The sequence below is a fragment of the Lipophrys pholis genome (genome assembly GCF_963383615.2).
Source record: "Lipophrys pholis genome assembly, chromosome: 14".
NCBI lineage: Eukaryota > Metazoa > Chordata > Actinopteri > Blenniiformes > Blenniidae > Lipophrys > Lipophrys pholis.
The window spans coordinates 20034544-20048021 of record NC_137633.1 but is presented as its reverse complement, the minus strand read 5'-3'; the positions used below and the strand labels follow the sequence as shown (position 1 = coordinate 20048021).

Genomic DNA, 13478 nt, shown 5'->3' with positions numbered 1-13478 from the left:
ATAACTTCCAATTTACTTAGTTTCATCTGGAGTTAAATTATCTTCTTTAAATACATTGATAATGTAATTTTCTGCTTGTGTCTGGCCCTCTGTGTGTATCCTGCCGGCCTAGCCCAGAGATTGTGACCTGAATATTTCTTACTGCACTGAGACTCTCAGCTCAGCAGCCTGCACTCACGTCTGTGCTGCTTGATGTAACAATGAATTATTCATGTGAATAGTTAAGTGTGGAACTGTAGTGGCACTCAGAACGGTAACCTTGTGTGTGTGTGTATAAGGAATTAAACATCTGTAAGCAAGAGACAAAGAATGCAGCCATTATGATGCAGCTCAACTCAGATCCTCTGCTTTCTGGTGGAGAACCAAATGTGCTTTTACTGGGGAAAAACTAAAAATACGAATTTAAGTTAGATGAAGCTGGAGGAAATAAGTGAAGGATTGAATTAATATCTTGTTTGGACTGGATTGAAACACCTAAGGGACAATGACAATGAGCCAAATGCGCAATAGATCAATAAAATATTGTGACAAAGAAGAATTAATTCCAAACAGTAGCTCGTATGAAGACTGAAATTCCTGTAATAATGTTAGGAGGTTGCTGAACCTCATCCAGTTCAGTGGTTTGAAAGCCAAGGCTATGGAGGTCTCACTTGATCCAGAAAAGGCTTTCGATAGGGTTGAGTGGCCCTTTCTATTGAATGTACTGTAAAAATTCAACCTGGGAGAAAACTTTATTAAATGGATTTCTCTAGTATATGACTGATGCTCTATCTCCCCGTTTTTGTTTGCTCTTGCAATAGAGCCTTTGACTGCGGGCGTCTTATGATGTCCAGCGTGTACATAGTACACGCTGGACATCAGGTAGCTCTGTCACTTTCCGATATTCCCCTTCTGGGTTTGTCTATCTGGGTATATGTATCATTCCATCCCTCTCTGGTCTTTAGAAAGTGAGCTTTCTACCTTTACTCCACAGAATTAAAGATGATTTGGCACGCTGGACTTCCCTCCCATTATCTTTTTGGAGTAGAATTAATCTTTTTAAAATGAACATACTCCCTTGGCCTGCTTTATGTTTTTCAAATAATTTCAGTTCTTTTGACTAGAAAATCAATCTCTATTTAGGTGGTGGCCTATATGCCACGAGCTACATTAGACATAGGATTATATTCAGATAGATGCATTTCATCAATATTTAAAGGGGCCAGAGGCCATGATTGGGCCGACCCCGACAGGACAGAGTCCAGATTGTGAGGTCCCGATCAAGGCTGCTTGCAGCTTTAACTTTTTTTTTCACCCTTTCAAACGATTTCAGCTAATTTGGTTGTTTTTCCATTACACCTTTTTTCATATGTTGTATGTATGTATGTATGTATGTATGTATGTATGTATGTATGTATGTATGTATGTATGTATGTATGTATGTATGTATGTATGTATGTATGTATGTATGTATTTATTTTTGCCAATTTTGAGAAAAACATTTTTTAAATCCCTTTATGTATGAGTCATTCTGAAAACGAGTCTGGTGGGAGATTAAAGATTTAGTTTGCTACAAACCTTCAGGTAGCCACAACAGAGGCACTGTAGAGCCACATTTGGCTCGAGAGCCGTGGGCTGCAGCAATCTGATCTAATGTTTTCCATCATATGTCTTAATTATGGCTGTGGGGTCAAGCATGGGAGACACAATGAAGTCGGGCAGCAGGTCTTCACTTCTTCTGTTTCTGTAAAACACAAAGAATTGTAACAGCTTTGTTTAATCATTTACTGTATTCCTCTTTTTAAATGTTCTGTTAAAATTCTCCGTAAGGGGTTAACTCGTCTGGATCACACTTCCTCCCTTGCGGCTCCTGCAGACATATTATTATCGGCCCACACAGTCAAGTGCTTCCTCACTAATCGTGGCGTGCAGCAGCCATCGGGCCTGATGGGTGTTTGCGCTCTGCAGTGGGATTGACTTACAGCCGTCCATTTTGCGATCCATAAAGGAGCAGGAGTGCTGATCATGAGGAGTGCACACATGCAGTCAGCATATACTCTGCAGCCATTAGCTGTATGGCTGCAGCGGGAACTTACTCTGCTCCACATGATGCCTCTTCAAAATGTTTGTGTTCGCACTGACATTCCTTCTGTTTAAACCTTGCTTATCTGAGTTTTCTCTGACTTCAGGACACCTTGAACTTGACGAGACTTACAAGAAAACAAAGAACTGGCTCTTTTTTCTTTTTCTGCCTCACTCCCACACAACTAGTCACAACATTCCCACTTTTTTAAATAGAAATAAATGTGGGTTTTGTGGGCTGCACTTAAAAGACAAAGCAGCTATTGTAATTACTCCTGGCTGTCGTTCATTCCTTTATATATATATATATATATATATATATATATATATATATATATATATATATATATATATATATATATATATATATATATATATATATGTGTGTGTGTATATATATATACGGCCAATTTCCATTCGTGGTCCCACACATAAAACTATCACAGACGTATAATAAAAACAATAAATACCTTGTAGTAAAACAAAGACAATTATTCTTCCTATAAAACTGCCTTAAAGTGCTTTTATTTAAGTAAACTGCTTACGAGACAGAACCTGTCATAGTTAAAGTGCCTGTATTTCTCAATGTTCACAAGTTTGGTTGTTAATCAGCGACATTATACTGTCTCTTAAATCTGACAGAGGTGGAGCTTTCTCTAAGAGCTGCAGGTGGAGTATTTCAGTTTGTGCAACCTTCAATCAATAAGGCATCTTATATCCTGACGCTCTGACATTTTATCTTCCGCTGCACTCTTTCTGAGGTTACCTTTGTGTATAATGCAGATATTTTTATAAGGTTTTTTTGATAATGGATATTTTAAAGAAATGGCACACGTCTGATGTGAATGGTTAAGCTTAATAGATTTGTGACATAAATTATTTAAATGCTGACTCAGCCTGTTTTTAAAACATAAAAAAAAGAGTTACTTGCCTTAAATTCAAGAGGGCTTCACAACACCACATGAATCTTTGGCGTTCCCCCCCAATGAGGGTTGGGGCCCCTTGGTTGTGAATCACTAGTGTCAATAAAGACAAGCTGACATTGCAGAGACATGAGTAAATGTGTGTAGCTTGTCTCCGCTGTTTTGTTGCTGCTTCCTGTTGTCATTTTGAATTTTAATCCATTTCCTGTCAAAAATGAGATCCACCCCTCGTGAGAGCGTGTACACTAAGAATGAGTCATTAACTCAAACAGAGCAAAATAAAGTGCGTGCACCACTATTAGACACTTTTTTCTAAAGTTCCTGTTTACGAGAGGAGCAGTTACATCATCATGAGATTGTCTCCACAGTAGCTATGATTCATTTGTTGGTCCAAAGTAGACAATCATTATTTAATAGGTGCTGTTTGCATGCCATTGGTTTATATCAGCTATTTATTTTCTGCATTCTCTCATTGTATTAATCCATAAATCTATTTCTTTCAACAACATGCAACATGAAGATTAACTAAAACAGACCCCCACCCCCCCCCCCCCCACCCCCCCCCCAAAAAACATTTATGTTTTAGAATTTGATTTCCAAATGACTCATGTATCTTCATCTGAACTTGTCTTCCATGTAACTAGTGATTCTTCAGTTACAGTAAAGTTGCTAAAACTATTTGAATTCTTTCTTAAATTGAAGTGCAACTCCTTAACTATCTCTCAGCTGCTTGCGGAAGCTCAGGAAGGATTTCTATTTTGGAACAGAAACAGGAAGTTTCTTGGTTAAATTTGTTCCTTTCAGCTTCAGTGTGGATAGATGTTTGCATCAGCTGTTTGGATGCTTTTATCATAAGTCTGAATTTGGGGTTAAAACAAAAAAACGAACAAGGGAAGAACTGGTTTATTGAATGCAAGGAGGAGTAAAAGTAAAAATGTACTAAAGTACAAATACATCAGCCTGCTAACTATCGCTGTCAATCAATTATAGTGTGTTTTGTGATTAATAGTTTTTTAAGGAGTCATGAGGAACAAGTCATTTTCATTAATTTTCATGCTTTGAAACGCTTCTCATTTATATTTTCTTCATAAAAAAGTGCTTAACATACTCTCATAATTTCAGGTTAGGAAATTACATGATATACTAGAATAATACTCCAGCTAACAACTGGTCTGGACTTCTTATGCTGCAGCGAGAGCACTGACAGGAACCAGCAGGAGAGATCAGATCACTCTAATATTAGCTCCTCTTCATTGGCGTTATGTTAAATCGAGAACAGAATTTAAAATCTTTCTTTTAACTTATAAAGCTCTTAACAACCAGGCTCCGTCTTAAATTAAAGACCAGTTCGTCCCATATTATTATGGGAGGCAGAGCTTTCAGCTCTCAGGCTCCTCTCATGTGGAACCAGCTCCCACTTTCAGTTAAGGAGGCTGACACAGTCTCTACTTTGAAGGTTGTTTTTCAGAGTTTTTCTGTTTAATAAATCTTAGTTAGGGCTGCTTCAGGACACCCTGGACCATTTTCTAGTGAAGCTGCTATAAGTTTAGACCACTGAGCTTCTTTCCTTTTTCACATGCTATGTTTCACTACTGCCACTAACCCCCCCCCCCCCTTCTCTCTCTCTCTCTCTCTCTCTCTTTCTCTCTCTCTCTCTCTCTCTCTCTCGCTGTCCTTCATATGAATCACCATGGATTCAATTTCTGAAGGAAACAGGAAGTCATGGCATTCAATCATTAATAATGCTTTTAAATACTTTTAATTGAGTCACTTCCTTCAATAATAATAATATTATTTCACTGTATCTTTGAATCATCCACAACAACCCCAGTTTCCACAATGATGACTCTTTATTTCGTTCCTGTAAATCAACAGTCTCCAGATACAAAACATCTCTGAAATAGAAAGAAACAACACCGACTGTACAGATAGAAACGTCGCCTTCAAACACTCAAAACAGTATGCGGTAAATCCTAAATGCTCACTGGTGATGATCAACACTGGAGGAGGTATAAAAAACAGGATTCCCCGTTTTAAAAAAATACAAAATGCAGGTAAACAAAGTTCTGTACACCTTAGCCTAAATGGAAGGATTACCACTTAAGGCAAGTGAGAAATTGGATCAATTTGCTACAAATGAAAGTACACGCAGTGATAAGTCACATATAAACCCCCATCTCGATGCTTTCTTTAATGCAGACTTGGTATTTTTCATGTCTAAAAAGTTTGCATGCTAAACATGCCGGATGTTAGACGTCTGTGTTCAAGGATTTATTCATTAATTTGAAAATGGATTTGTGTTTAGTTAGGAAATATTAACAGGTTAGATTTTTTGGGGGAAATACAGTTTTTTTTCTTCTTCTTCTTTATTTTTTTTTAAAATTTCCAAAAAAGGCACATGGGTAGTGGCTTGCAAACTACTCACTTCACAAATAATTGTGGATTTATATTACACGACATGTATTTGCACACTTAATACAGATTGCAGACGAGCCCTAAGAGCTTTGAGTTTAACACACGCACACAGCACACAGACTTTGATATGTCCGCTAGTACATTTACATCAAGCTTTTAGCTTGGAGGAAGGTCCATGTTTCATGTTGTGTACAAATTACTGCTCTTTCACTCCCTGGTATACGCGGTTGGGAGCATTGCCAGCACCAATTACTGTGCACAGTAACTGCTACAGAAACGGGAGCAGTGGCATGAGGCATTTGTTTTTGGACAAAGAAAAAAAAGTTGCTGGTGCTCTATTCAACATTGCATCTGTTGAATAGGCTGGTGTAGAGAAACCTTGGAGTAAATCTCAGGCCCACTGAAACAAGTGTGTGGTACCTTTAATTTCACAACTTCTTCACACTCGGATCTGATATCCATTCATGTCTGTTGATGGTTTCTGCTCCAAAACCTTCTTGTCTCCAGAGGGACTGTAAGGAAAACAAACAAACAAACAATGATGGTTATTCATCTCCTGAGACCGATTCATCAACTACCTCTTTCTCCTTCGATCATAAGACGCCCGCAGTCTAAACAGAGAACACACTTATCCCGAGCATGTGATTCCTCGTACCGTCTTTCCACACGGCTGATTCTCCGTATGGGGCTTCCAGGTCCTCTGAGGGGTGAACCCATGCTGTTCCTCCTGTCTTTGGTGGGAGAGGGAGGGGCGGGCTTCCCAATCTGTAAGAAGAAGACGTTTCAGTCTTAGTTAATGATGCTCCTGCCGTGGCTGACGTCTGGCCCTGTCGTCAGTGTGATGCTGCAGATCAGCTCTGGATGAACAGAGGCAGCCGTGCGTGAAGCAGAGTCAAGTCATCACATTAGTTTTATTACTGCCTTCATTATGTGAGCATGAGAGGTGATGAGAGAGCATTGCCTGACTCGCCTGATCAACTCAGTGTCAGCGTGCATTGAGAAACAGCAGGTCACAGGAAGGAACGTCCATCTGCTGACGGCTAATCTCTTTGCTCGTGGCTTCACTGCCTGCAAGCTCTTAAAAATGCTTGTTTTGCAGCCAAACAAAAGGTTAAAACAATTCCTTGTTCTGCAGTCTGTCTCCTTTTTCTCCCAATCACACACACACACATAGATGCACACAGCCACCCAGTGAACGAAAGTGACAATACTAAACTCTGATAGACAACGTTAAAGCAAGCAAAGTTAATCTTCACTGCTTCCTACCTCCCGATTGGTTTAGAATTTGTGGTAAAATGTAATTATTGGAGATTATAGCTGAGATAAAAATTAATTTGTATAATTGGAAACGGGGGCAGAGCTTCTCTGTTCAGTTCATAAAATCTCTTTCATCTCTTGTCAACTTTCAATGTTTTCCTCCCCTTTTCCCCCTCCCTTCTAAAATCTAAAAATCAGGTTAGAAATCTAAGGGTAATAATAGACTCGGGCCTGAAATTTACAGCCACATTAAGTTAATAGCGTCAGCAGCTTTTATCATCTAAAAAACATGTGTTTGTCTCCAGCAGGTTAGATGACTGCTCACTGGCCTCTGTAAACGGCTGTAAGACGGCTGCAGTTGATTAAGAACGCTGCTGCTCCATTCTTGACTAGAACCAGGAAGTATGACCATATTAGTCCACTGCTCAAGTGTCTGCACCGACTTCCTCCTGTCGTTCAGAGAATGGACTTTCAAACAGCTTGTGGACACGTCTCTTCATGGTCTAGCACCAACATACATCTCTGATAAGTTGGTGTTTTATGAACAGCTGTGGCTCAGTGGGTAGAGTGGTCATCTTTTAATTGGAAGGTTGCAGGATCGATTCCCCAGCCCTAAATTTCTCCCATTGGATGGATAGCGAACTGTATGTGGCAGCCATTGATTTTGGAGCAGTGGTCGCCTCGAGGCTAGAAGTTTGGGATTGGAAGCTGGCAGGCTCTAATCTCACGTCTTACTAGTCACCACTGCGGCTTCCTGAGCATGACCCTTGACCTCCATCGGTTCCTCTGAGCACCCTAATATGGCTGCCCTCCGTCATAGAAATAGAATGGGTGAATGCAGAAAAAGTCTGATTAGTTATTTTTCGATGTTCAACAGTGTGTTTGTTAACTTAACAGAGGTTATCTGTTTTTACGTTTTGTTTTTTTCTTTTACTCATCGTGAAAATTTAAGATGATTCACAAGAAACACGCTCGTGTTCTGTTGGTCAAACTTCACTGTGGCAATGAATGCGTTAGAAATTTTACTCTCACATGATCAAATCTGGCATTAGGTTGGAAAAAAACTTTGGACAAACCTGCAGAACCGTTGGAAAACATGGTAATAATCCTACTTTTCAATTCTATTCTCAGTCTGAAGAAGCGCAGTCTCCCACCCTACCTTCAGCCTCATGTCTCTCGTGTGCCTCTCCAGCTCCTTCCGGAGCTCCTCCTTGGTCAGTTTGTCCACATCCAGTGTGGAGTGTTTCCACTCGATCTGCTCCACGCTGTGGGGGTCGTGGGACACGTACTGGCCGATCTTCACCTTGCGCAGCGTGTGCCAGTAGCCCCTGTAGGCCCCCTCGAACTCCTGCACCAGGTCGGTCAGCGTCTTGTACTCCAGGGGCTTGAACATGAGGTCCTCCCTCCGGCTCATGCCCAGCGCTCCGAAGCGGCCCCCGCTGTGGACTCCCAGCACGATGTGGTAGAAGTGGTTCCCTGAGAAGTGCGACTTAAAGCTGAGGGGGAAGCGCTCCACACCAGGCATGTTGTTGGTGAGGTGACTGTGTCAGGGAGGGTCAAGGAAATAACAGTCTTCAATCTTTTATACGAGACTCACTGAAATTCTTAAAATCCCCCCAATCATGAAAATTTTAAGTATTTAAAGCTGTAGAAATAAGCACCATTACACTGTAGGACAGTGGTTCCCAACCAGGGGGGGCCCAACCTCTAAGAGTCATAGCGGGGGTCGCAAAGCCCTCTTGATTTTAATGGGTATACCATTTTTTAGGTTTTTTAAAAAATAGGCAGCATTTAAGATCTGAATTTTATTTAATTTATGTCACGAAACGACTGAATTTCAGCATTCGCATTAAATATTTATTTCAAAATACATATAAAATAATATTTAAAAATGTCTGCAATGAACACAAAAGTAAGCAGCTGAAAAAAAAAAATCAATGCATCAAGAGAGTTTCACAGAATATGGCTTCATAGAAGCACAAAATTAGAGCTGAATGCATCTTTTACTGTGAAAAACTGGTAAAGGAAAGTTTGAAACTTCAAGCTGAAGCAACATCAGTCCACCAAACACTCTGGGGCGGAGTGTAAACCCAAAGAGAGAAAAGGAACTCATCGTTACAGAATGTATTGAAACTCTGTTTCACCTCTAGTGTGTTATGAGGTTTCTTTGTAATTGTTCAGGGCGTTTTGGGGGGTCGCCTATGTTTACCATGGTAAAAATTTGGATCCCTCAAGAAAAATCCCAGCTGTACACCAAAGACTACAAAGGTATCAAAAACAATCTGTCAAAAAAACATGTAAATCACACATATTTCTCTGTTTATGGATTAAAAAGACCTTGAAATGCAAAATGTTTCTAATATTTCAGAAAAATACAGTGCACATAATGTAGTATTACCCCCCCCCCCCCCCAAAAAAAAAGCAGTACCTTAAATGTGGCTATCTAAATGAGCTAAATAACTGGCATTTAACAAGTATGGTGTTTATGTTGACTGTCAATAGCACAGACCGACTGGTACTGAAATAAACTAAAAGAATCCAAACTAAAACTATATAATCACTAAATTCCCTTTTCTGCATTGACCCATCCTATTTCTAGGATGTGGTGAGCAGCCACATTATGGCGCTCTGGGGACTTGATGAGGGTCAAAGGTCTCACTGCGAACTTCCCATACCAAGTCCACTTCTCTAACCTCGAGGCCACCACTCCCCCAGACAGCTGCATTTTCAGCATTCTTATAGATTTCAAGCAAAACTGTTGTGCTTCCTTCCTGATTTTCCTTGAGCTTCTGGAGACAATATATAGTCCACATGATATAATATCACAACTTTAATGCTATTGCGATATCAAAAGAGATCAGATACCCCAAAACCATGGAAACATGGATATTATGCAAAGATCCTTCTGTTTTCCTGGGCTATAATTAAAAATATCTTGAGCCAAACTACAGTAAGTCTTCCAAAAGCACATTTCTCACTCTAATAGTGGAATGTGTTTGCTTCATACAAACTAGCATTTCTTTTCTAGGTGGAAGTGAAACATCCAACAAGTACAAGAAATGTCATGTCCCATCTTTTGCGGCAGTAAAAGATACATCCCCAGGATCACTGCCTCCAAGCACTTGATGGGCAGCGCCTCTCGCGTCATCTCCTTCGCGATGTCCATCAACCTGTGCAAAAGAAATCGTGTCTTATAAGTGGAGTGCAATGTGCTGTCTGGGAGTGGAGGGATGTAGACAGGAGAGTACTAAAATTATCACCATCCAGTCCTGACGTCGATGAAAGCGACTTCCCAAACACATCAAATCATAAACAGGGCCTCTCATCTATTGACAGTAAATCTCACACTGTTTCCTCACACCACTACTGCAGGACGTCGTTTCATTATTTTTAGCTAAAGCATGAAAGCTTTGCATTTCAATGAAATTCGTGATATTTTTAAAGCCTCATCTATTTTTATCTTGTGTCAGCTCTCCCCCCCAAATTCCAACCAGGTCATTAGACATCAGGATACCAGTAAATGTGAACACAAACAGACATTTTCCATGAGCAGCAGCAACAAAATCCATGTGACTAAATCTAATAAAATGAGGTCAGACAGACTATGTTGCAAGTTTCTGATGGATATCAGCCGTTACTCATGAGCACCAGAGCTGCAGCTGGTCCGCATGCACGGGACAGCAGCTCTGACTAACTGCAGGAAATCTAAGAAGGTCAGTTTCCTGTCAGCGCACGGCTCGGACACCGGAGATCAAACATGGATTTAAAAGACACATTTGCTTACGCAGTGAGAGGCCGGCTCTTCTTTATCTCAAAAAACTGTGTTCCTGTGTGATTGTACCTGTAGGACACAGTTAAGGTCACACGGTAACGATGAGAGGACGGCGCTGCGAACGAGTGAAGAGAACAGACAGACCTTCAGAGTGCTTTGTAATATTCATAGTTTGTTGGTTAAATATAGATGGATTATTCTCCCTGACTGGACTCAAAGCTTTTCTCTCATGCAGAATGCATCCTCCACATTACATGTTTGACCTATATTATTAATCTGTAACAAAACATTTTGTGATAAAAAAGTGTTTTTTTCTTCTTCATATTTTTGTATAAATGATATATATTATTAGTATATGATCGCTCCTATGGGATAACTGCCCTGGTTTACAATTATTGCTTTAGATCAGTCTATCCACTGTATCCATCCATCCATCCATGTTCTTTGGTCCAAGGATACTGCAATTCCCTGATGTACTTCTGTATGGCTTCCAGGCGCTGTGGTACGGTGGTGGTGGGTTGATGTGTAGGCACGCTCGGCACTGGAATCTGTGGGACGGACAGAGCATCCAAACAATTGCGCTATCGTGCAATCACCATATTCTCTGCAGCTACAGAACGCAGTGCTGTCCGACCTCTATGATTCTCTTTGTTTGGGGAAGCCAGAGGCATGAGTATCTTAAATGCTCCCTGAGCACTTCTTCCTTTTTCCAGAAATGAGTGTATATGCTATTTTGAAGTGAAACATGCACACAAAGCATCATGTGCTGCAGCAAAGAATTTGGACAAACCACGCATTGTAAAAGGTCGTCTTCTAATCCCAATGTTGATGATTCAGTCCTCTGTCCATGGGAAAGTCACGGGCAAGCGCGCTCCCTAATCGCTGATCTGGTGGCACGAGGCTTTCTGAATATCTCTGGGTAATGTGTATAAGTCAGACTCTAATCCTGTGGTGTCAAACATGAGGCACTTGAGCCAAAAGCAGCCCGTCACCTTGTCCCATCTGGCCGGCGGGTTAACATTACAACAAGGTGTAAAAATTAGAAAAACACGGACTGGAAATTTTCTGTAAAAGTAACTGGTAGTAGTAAATTACTTGCTGGGGATTTCTGTGTTTAATCAAGTGACACACTTTTACTAATCTGTGAAAACATTCATGCTGGACGATGATTTGGAACATTTCTCTGCATGTCACACCAGGTGGCATCATTAAAATACGGCATAATATTGAAATCCCCCCAATCTGCCTGTTTGTCTTCTCCTTTTCTCTCCTTCTGTCCTCTCTCACTCCAACAGGAACACATGAAAGTCTCCACCTCTGAGTCTGGTTCTGCAGGTTTCTTCCTGTTAAAAAGGAGTTTTTCCTTTCCTGTCTTCTAAACTTGCTCATGTGGAATTGTTGGGGTTTTTTTCTGTAAAAGTGACTTGGAATGACTGTCGACGCTAATTCGACGCTATAGAAATAACATTTAATTGAATTTATTTTTCCGTTAAATGTTTAACTTGTTCAGTTTTTGCAAACATGAATTAGATAAATTTTAGACTAAAACATACTAAGTTGTCCACAAACTTCAGGAAAGATGAAACTAGGCTTTGTGGTGCTGGACTGGACTGGACTAAAATGAGTTTTACTCTAAACTTACCAAACTTCCCATTGGAGTGGTTTAGTTCTCCACTTAGTTTGAGTTAGTGTGAAGGAGTAACGCGCCACGCAGCACTCTACCTTGGGCAGGTCAGTGGCGCCCCTGATCTCCTTCCCCAGACGTTCTCCGCTGGGATGGATCCGAGCCACATGGCGCCACATCCTCTCCCAAGTCTCCTCATCCACCGGTAGGCCTCCCCTGTTCACATAGAAAGGCACTCCTCCATCCCTCAACTCTTCTTCACCTTCCTCCTCCAGCTCCTCGTCCCTCTCCTCCAGCGAGCCCACCGTGGCCCTCAGCATCTTTCTGAGTCCTGGCACAGGCAGAAATGTCCCGGCTGACGCCTTTGGATCCTCTCTCTGGTTAATCTGCTTGCAGGTTTAAGCAGGTTCTTCCCACAACAGATGGCCAACTCATGACATCAGGCAGACTGATGGTATTAAACCAGCCAATGCAAGAGAGAGGGGAAAGACTGATCTGCTGTAATTGCAGCTCTCTCCAACAGTTGAAGCAGGTGTGAGTTAAATAGTGGAGCACAAAGACCTTTCTCAAGTGAATGCAGAAATTATATGGCACTTTAGAAATACAGTTGACTGTAATGGAGCAGCTAGTATGACAAATAATTAAATTAAGACATTAGGTAAGATATAAAACGTGATTTGATGTCAATACAGTGACGGTTAAAGCAAATACAGTGTAAGAATATCTGTCAGATGAATGACTGCAGGCAGCAAAGTATTGGAAACGTCTAATTCCCTGTATCGACTGAGGTCATTCACACCGTAAATATCCTCCCACAAAAATAACCGATCCTGTCCGATCTCATCCTCTCGTCCCCCTCGGCTCCTCTCACGTCCACTTCATGTCCGTTTTACCGAATATTTCCCCGTTAAATCCCGTTCATTGTTCATGCAGATGCTCTCCTTCAGTCTGCGGGTTTCTCTCGCATCCACTCCCCAACCCGCGGCTACTGCGCATGCGCCGCACTCTAACGGATCAACCATGCTGCGTTCATGTGCGCCTCGGAAGAAATCATTACTGCAAGCTTATTGTAAAGGTAAAGAGAAATACGAACTTCTTAAGTAATATGAGTTGTGCCGTTCCTCCTTAACACAATAAATATTCACATAATTAAAATGACTGTATTCACCAAATATAAAACATGGTAGGAGAGATTCTTACAGCTTATTTCAATTCTTTTCAATTTGTTACATCTGAAAGTCAGTGAATGCAACTTATTATCTACGTACACACGTGGACAAAATTGTTGGCACCCTTCTGTTAATGAACGAAAAACTCACAATGGTCACAGAAATAACTTGAATCTGACAAAAGTAATAATAAATAAGAATTCAACGAAAATCAAGCAATGAAAATCAGACATTGCTTTTAAATTTTGGTTCAAAAG

At 40.8% G+C, this 13478-nt stretch overlaps 1 protein-coding gene across 2 annotated transcripts; it reads right to left on the bottom strand.

The window, feature by feature from the left end:
* Positions 1 to 4812: 4812 nt before the first annotated feature.
* Positions 4813 to 13027, bottom strand: vash1 (vasohibin 1). 2 transcript variants are annotated; one of them, XM_080480441.1, is made up of 8 exons: positions 12946 to 13027; positions 12151 to 12414; positions 10888 to 10976; positions 10441 to 10497; positions 9752 to 9826; positions 7816 to 8197; positions 6055 to 6164; positions 4813 to 5911 (listed from the first exon to the last, which is right to left on the bottom strand). In XM_080480441.1, the coding sequence occupies exons 1-8, from the start codon at positions 12979 to 12981 to the stop codon at positions 5839 to 5841; spliced, it is 1086 nt and encodes a 361-aa protein (XP_080336567.1). In that variant the 5' UTR covers positions 12982 to 13027; the 3' UTR covers positions 4813 to 5838. The 2 variants fall into 2 exon arrangements, with proteins under 2 accessions (XP_080336567.1, XP_080336568.1); XM_080480442.1 differs by lacking the exon at positions 12946 to 13027 and having other exon boundaries at positions 12151 to 12481.
* Between the last annotated feature and the right edge of the window lie 451 nt (positions 13028 to 13478).

Excerpts from the sequence above, each read along its gene's own strand:
- vash1 (XM_080480441.1), bottom strand. The coding sequence starts at position 12,981 with ATGAACAATGAACGGGATTTAACGGGGAAATATTCG. Across the intron at positions 10,977-12,150 it reads GCGCCACTGACCTGCCCAAG|ATTCCAGTGCCGAGCGTGCC; the intron begins GTAGAGTGCTGC and ends TCCGTCCCACAG. Across the intron at positions 6,165-7,815 it reads CGAGAGACATGAGGCTGAAG|ATTGGGAAGCCCGCCCCTCC; the intron begins GTAGGGTGGGAG and ends TTCTTCTTACAG.